At 29.1% G+C, this 7,214-nt stretch overlaps 2 protein-coding genes across 2 annotated transcripts in view; one reads left to right on the forward strand and one right to left on the reverse strand.

Annotated features, from left to right (window-relative positions):
- The window catches only part of LOC100571574, an 8,392-nt gene extending 6,041 nt beyond the window's left edge, over window positions 1-2,351 (reverse strand). Inside the window, exon 1 of the mRNA XM_008182748.3 lies at window positions 1,912-2,351. The gene's annotated coding sequence lies outside the window, so the exon portion shown is untranslated. The remainder of the gene's footprint in view (window positions 1-1,911) is intronic.
- A 141-nt stretch (window positions 2,352-2,492) lies between these two features.
- LOC100167840 (protein SMG5) overlaps window positions 2,493-7,214 on the forward strand; it is a 12,962-nt gene continuing 8,240 nt past the window's right edge. The window contains exons 1-6 of the mRNA XM_029486566.1: window positions 2,493-3,163; window positions 3,593-3,815; window positions 4,139-4,346; window positions 4,446-4,683; window positions 5,337-5,496; window positions 5,570-5,774. Coding sequence (XP_029342426.1) covers window positions 3,081-3,163; window positions 3,593-3,815; window positions 4,139-4,346; window positions 4,446-4,683; window positions 5,337-5,496; window positions 5,570-5,774 — 1,117 coding nt within the window. The 5' untranslated portion in view covers window positions 2,493-3,080. The remainder of the gene's footprint in view (window positions 3,164-3,592; window positions 3,816-4,138; window positions 4,347-4,445; window positions 4,684-5,336; window positions 5,497-5,569; window positions 5,775-7,214) is intronic.

Here is a 7,214-nt window from a genome sequence, read left to right on the forward strand (position 1 = left end):
TAATACATCAATTCACTCTAATATCAAAACTAACAGCACACTATTGAAACTGGCGAATGAAAAATTGATATGCCATACGTAAATAAGACGAAGAAAACATATGAGGGTACAACGTCCTATCAAGCTATTATTAAATAGAAAATCATCAGAGGCAGACTGACCCATTGACCTTCTGTCCTGTAGGATAGTAGGCCCTTATACTATGGGACTCTTCATTCATAAGCGCCAAGGGACTATAATTAAGGGATAGCACATCTAATCTTATCACATTAAATCTTAATTATCATCATTCATCAACTGTAATTTCTGAATTTTGTAGAATACTATTAATCTATACTCTTTGATAATATACTATTGCCTATTGGTGTAATTACAGTTGGAATTATGTTATTTTTACAGTAAAAATTCTAATTTCTCCCCGAGTTTCTCCTCTGAATTTTCCTGAATATGGGGCCCTTCTATAATTTAAGGTTAATAAGTTTTTACAAGCTCAGTCTTCCCCTGAAAATCATAAAGGCACAGACGCGTATATTTTTTAAATCCAGTATAAGGTTTTACCATAGGTATGTGCAAGTACACTGAGTATATAACTTTGGTCCCTACAATTTCATTGGACCCACTGAATGTCCTTGTTAAATATAAAAAAATTATATAGGTAGTTAAAAATTTTAAAATTATTTTTATTCACATTAATTCAATTCCCAGGTTTACACAATTATTTATTTATTTGTGAAGTACAGGCTTATGCTCAATAGTTGAAATAAGCTACAATTTGAATGACAATTAAGTACCTATGTTAAAATACTACTTATAGCAACATACTTTTTTTATTATTTTTTATTAAAACAACCTATTGGGTGCTTATATATTGTTACACAAATGATATTTCTATGTCAACTGAGGTTATAGAAGCTTATTTCAATAAAACTATACAATAATGTCAAACAATTGATGTCTTGTACCTATATCAGTATGGTAGTTTGGTAAAACTACAATTCCAGACTCTGGACTCTGATACTGTCAAACAGGTATTATTGGGGCAAAATCACCTCATATCTGTTATTGCACCAAAATAATGCATTATCACATTTTTTAGTAATAATTTAGACACCTTCCATCAATCATTTTCTTAACTTTTTCAAAAAAATCATCTAAGTTTGAAGAATATAAATTATTATTAAGTATTGTTTTATTTGTTATAAAAATTCAGCTACTTAGAGTGGTTTATATGCACTATTTGTTTTGAACATGCAAAAAAGTAATAGGTAGATAGTTTTATGAAAACGTTGCAAATGAAAAAAAAATTTCAAATTGTATTATAATTAAATTAAATATTAAATCAGAATTCAATATCTTCAATGTTATTTAAGTATTATTAATATGTGTACATGAAATAATAAGTTTGCGTGATGTAGAACATGTTATACCAACATTTAAACGTGGGTATACCTACTGATAACTTATCTAAGTTTGACATAAGTTGAATAAGTTAAAAAAAGGATTAAAGCATCATTAATCACTATCTAAAAAAAGGTGATTAATTTTTTAAAAACTTGATAACATATTATAAATAGTTATAATATCCTCCCCCCTCCAGGACAATTAAAAATGTTCTAAAAACTTTTTGCAACTGTCGGCATGTAAATTATACCTACCTATTTTTCAATCTACAAGAAGTGTGGACCAGAGGGTCAATGGCGATTTGGTCAAAATTTACAAAATGTATTCTGCGAGGCATTACAATAAAAGATTAAAATATGGTAGGAGCACGATTTAAGATATATCTTTAATCGTGGGTAGGAGCAATAACAAGAATTAGATATTTAGTATACAACAAATACAAATATTATTAAAAGTGATTCATTACACACAGCGCGTTACATAATATTATAAATTGAAACAAGTACTTACCGGGATTTTAGTAAGAGTACAATCAGTAGACGAGATCAGAGGAGCGGACTAAGGTCCAAAGCTTTTAGGATTGGCCCAAGTGTCATAGAAACGACGAGTACTAATAATGAGACTCGAACACAATGTGTGCCTACATTGAAGTATTGAACTGTAGTACATAAATCTATAGGTTTAAGCGTTTAACGTTCAAATGGATTTCCAATTCCGATTTCCGGTCTCTTCGACGTGTGATTGCGACTAACGAGTGACGAATGACGAGGAGAGCACGAATGCAATCAATGCACGATGCCTTGTTGACACGGACCTCATAAACGAATTTATTATGAAATCAAAACTGAAAACAAATAACAATAACAACAAGCGCGCACGATACCGTTAAATTGCGCCTTTTTCGAATACCGATAGTCGACAGACAACATAACTATAATGTTTTTCGAGGTTACCATAATATTATACTAACAACAACTAACATTACATCTTGCAGCAACATCCGTTGGCCGCACTGGCCGCACGCAGCCCGTGCTGATAACGTTGTGGTTGTACTGTTTGTACCACAACTCACCAGACGGCAGACATCAGGCAGTACCATACTACCATTACTTTGAAGCTCATCAACCATCTAAGATAGTAGTCATATAAATTAGTAAATAACTTTTAAGCTTATAAGTTAATAGTTATTACTTATTACTTGTTACTTATTTCCAAATTCCTTATGTCTATCATCACCATTGTGCCATTGTTTATTTTCATTAATTGATCCTCGTATTCTTAGTGCGTGATAAAAATTGTTATATATTGTTTTAAGAACAAGACGATATCCGCACCGCGGACAACTACAACTTGTTGGATACGGGATTGCGGAAAATTGCTGACTCTTGATTTCGCATGTCACGGAATCTGTTGCCATTTATCACCGGTTCGTTCCGTCCTCCTACCGAACGATGGTACTGACGGAGTGACCTTTGCTTTGGAATTTTCACCGATCACTTCTGAAAGTCCCTGTCGTCGATGGTGAGGCCATGTCAACATGACGAATAGCATAACCAGCAGCTGCTGACAATTGATAAGACACCTGCTCATGGTAAATTGGCAGTACCTATATAGGTCTGTGAGCTTGTAGGCACGCAAGGTGTAAGTATTTAAAATAGTGTGTGTGCTAGAGGTGGCAAATGGTTGCCATGAAAAAATTGCATGACAGTCGCGGAGCTGAACCCGCCACGGACGCCAGCGAATCAGTCAAGAAATTGTACAAGTGAGTAATAGGGCTCTGTGTACTGCCCATTTATTTGTATTCAGTGCACAACCGTAGTATGTACTGATTTTATTGTTCACCCTTTGCGATCCTCATCCGTTACAGTTCTATCGCAAGGTTTAATCCTGTTAAATCATCACCCTGCCATTTTTAGTTATCTATATTATATTTTTATCAAATTTTCTTTTCAAAAATTAATTTTGGTAACTATGTAGGTATACAATCATAATAACTTGTAAGGTAAATAAAAAATAATACAATTGCTAGGTATTTTAAATTTAGTTATTAAAATGTAATGAAAACAACAATTTATACACCTACCTATGTTATAAAAAACTTGTTTAATACTGAATTTCATATTTGAAAATATACATTCATCAATATGATGTCATTAAAATACAATGTAAACTTAATAAATAATGTTTTCAGGAGTATAAATGATGTTTCTCATTTTTTGGATGATCAACGTGGTAGGTCTTTGTCTTGCAAAGATCTTTTTACCGCTACTGTTGATACACAGCGAATAAAATTAAAAAACTATTGTGAAAGGATGATGCTTGCAGATCCATTATGTTATGGCCGAAAGGCTGAAGATATCATGTGGCGTAAAACTTATCATGATGTTTATTCTACTGCTAAAATTTTACGCAAAGTAATGAAATAACTCAATTTTTACTATATTATCATTATAAGCATGTATAAATCGGATTAAGATCATGACCGGGCAGCGGACCGTTTTTGTGTCCGTTATGTGCAGCTGGTTTCTTATTGATTGTGCCACACGCCTTCTATATGGAAAAGTGGTAGTAGCTACAATGGCATGCGGTTGAGGAAGTTATTTGAATGCGCGACTAGTCATGATCTTATTCCGATTAGAATATACCATTTTCTATTTTATTGATATATTACATATAAATATATAATATATTAACTGTTTTTCTCAAAATACCTATTAAGACATTGATTTTATTTCAGAATAATGATTGGAATCACATGGAATTGGCACTAATAGAAAATCATTTTCAGTCAGGCATTGGCAGTTATTATCATTTACTATTCAAATTTCAAGCAGAAATGAAATTCAATAAGCCTGAATTATTTGATTTTTATCTACTGGTAAATGATGATACAGATAATAATGTCAAAAAAGATCATATTACTTTGTTGAAAAAGAATGATATTGGTAAATTAAAACATTGATAAAATATATATATATATATATATATATTGACTAAATAAATAATTGTATTCACCTTATTCCATCTGAATTCATTCATTCCAGGTAACAAAGAAGAAGTTGGTATGAAACAATTAGTTTACCGCTGCTTGATATGTTTGGGAGATTTGTCACGATATATGTATGAACTAAACAAACTAGATTTATATTATTCAACAGCTTGTCGGTATTACAAACAAGCATTAAACTATAAACCAGCAAATGGACTTCCGCATAATCAAATTGGAAGATTGGCACTATCCAATAACAAACATTTAGATGCTGTTTACCATTATGTTCGATGGTAACCTATATATAATATTATAATAATAGGTACATTCATAGGGTTGCCATAAATACCTCAAACAGATTCAGGGCATGCAACAAAATTAGCAGATTAAGTCTTCTACACGCACTATTTGTTTTTTCAATAATTATCAACATAAAAATATTACACGCACAGCATATTTTGTTCACCGGCACAAAAATAATTAATTATGGAGCTTTTTTATGTTGCTTCAAACATTTAACGAAAACTAAAATGGATTTCTAACTATTAAGTAAATTATATTAAAAGGTTAGATTAGGATAATAACTGAAAACTATTATGAAACCAAATAGAAAAAGAAAATAATATGTACAATATACACCAACGGGTGTAGCTAAGGGTTAAATATTATAATAATTAATTCTGCATCAGCCACCAATTTTTCTTCTTTTTTAATATTTGTCCACTTGTATTTACACTGAGAATTTGTTTATGTTTTGTAAGTTTTAATAAGTAAGTTTTTTATGCGGTCTGTCACCGTGATAACTTTGTATATAGCCTTTCAATAAAATTGAAATAAAATGTTTTACTTTGTTGGTATTTTGATTTAAAGAGTGAAAGTCCTAGTTTATGACAACCCTATACATTCATTTTATAGCCAATTCTAATATTATTTTGAATATTTCTAGTGTTTTTAGCATTGAACCATTTGAAGGAGGAGAAAAAAACTTAATATTATCATTGCAACAAAAGTCTGAACCAGTTGGAAACGTATTTTTAGAAAAACTGTTTTCTGTTTTTGATTTATGGTATACTGGAAAAAAAGATAGTGGGCAAGAGTTAGATAAAGTAAATTTTACTTCCTGTTATATTGATCTAATAATATACATATAATTATAGCTTTTTACAATTACCCTTATAGATATATTCTAGCATTATAAGCTTTCTGCAGAATTTTGATGATTTTAAGAACAAAAATAGTACATCTGATAAAAAAAAAGAAATTAATAAGGAAGATACCCTAACACCTGCAGTTAAGGATACTATACAATTTTTGTCAACTAATGAAAATATATTCAAAATTGTTGTTATCATAATAGCGTGCTTAAACAAGTTACATAAAGAAGGTAATGATGATTATATTTTATATTTTATATCTTATTGTTAAGATATAGAGATCACTTTATGCATACAGAGTGATTTTTTAAGCATACTCATTACTCACCCTCATTTTTCATCTTTAACATGCTGGCAGTCAGTCGCAAAGCGATATGTATTACCAACACACCAAGCATATTTTTCCATGTCATTCTAAATTTGTATATTATGCTATTGTTTTTGAAAAACATTTAAAAATTACATTTTGTGATGTTACAAACTTCTATTTCTCAAGTTATATGCCCCTTTTTACTCCAAATTATTTAGTGGATGACTTTCTTGATAATTGTTATGTATATATCTGATGAGTGGTTTCTGGGTTATTACAATGTTTATACTAAGGATAATGATACAAAAATATAATAGCTATATTCCTAATGTAATATTAGATATAGTATTTATTATATTTGGACCATTCTTATAAATTATTTACAGGTAGATCAATATTAAATAATTATAAAAATATCCAATCCCCCATTTCTACTTAGTCCATTACCATAAATATATTTTCCTTAGTACACAAAGTAAGTTATATAACTCAATAACTACGCTCAAATTTTGATTAAGATATATCAAAAGCCTCAAAAAAATACCTGTAAAATAATTATATGTGAAAAGGAAGAATTTAAAAAACAGAAGTTTGTATTGTTACAGTATCATCCTTTACTGTAACATTGGATGTTAATTATTTAAAAATATGGTCTTCAAATGTATTTCAAATTTCTAAAAATCATAATTTGAATAAATACATCATTTGAGCATAAAAATAGGGTGATCATGCTTCAAAAATCATCCTGTATATGTTAATATTGATGTTGGTTTATCTAAAGTTAATAGTCTCTGAAACTTCTGGACTGTTTTCATTAAAATTTTATCATAAAATAGCAGGGATGGAAAACGTTATTAATTTTTTCGTTTTTGTTTATTGATTTAAAAAATATGGTTTTTGTTTAACGTTTTTAAACGTTTTTGATTATTACGTTTTTAAAAACATTATTTTCCTATTGTTTCCAAATAACGTTTTTGATAATATATTTTTCTTATATATATTATATTCTTATAATTTATAACTTTTAACTTTTAAGTTATAATAGTAACATGCAATATATAAATGCGCTTAAAAGTTGATTAAAATTAATTATTATATATACATAAAAAAAAAACAATATATACTTATATTATATACAGAACATATTATATTCTTATAACTTATAACTTTTAACTTTTAAGTTATAATAGCAACGCGCAATATAGAAATGCACTTAAAAATTAATTATTCTTAATATTTAAATTTGAAATTAAAATGTTTTTAAAGTTAAAGATTAAAAAGTAAAGACAAGTGGAATTTTTTTCGTGGTATAAATAATTTTATAATTTTATAATGTATAATACTATATACAATTTATTTT

This window comes from Acyrthosiphon pisum, chromosome A1, assembly GCF_005508785.2.
Source record: "Acyrthosiphon pisum isolate AL4f chromosome A1, pea_aphid_22Mar2018_4r6ur, whole genome shotgun sequence".
Classification (NCBI taxonomy): domain Eukaryota; kingdom Metazoa; phylum Arthropoda; class Insecta; order Hemiptera; family Aphididae; genus Acyrthosiphon; species Acyrthosiphon pisum.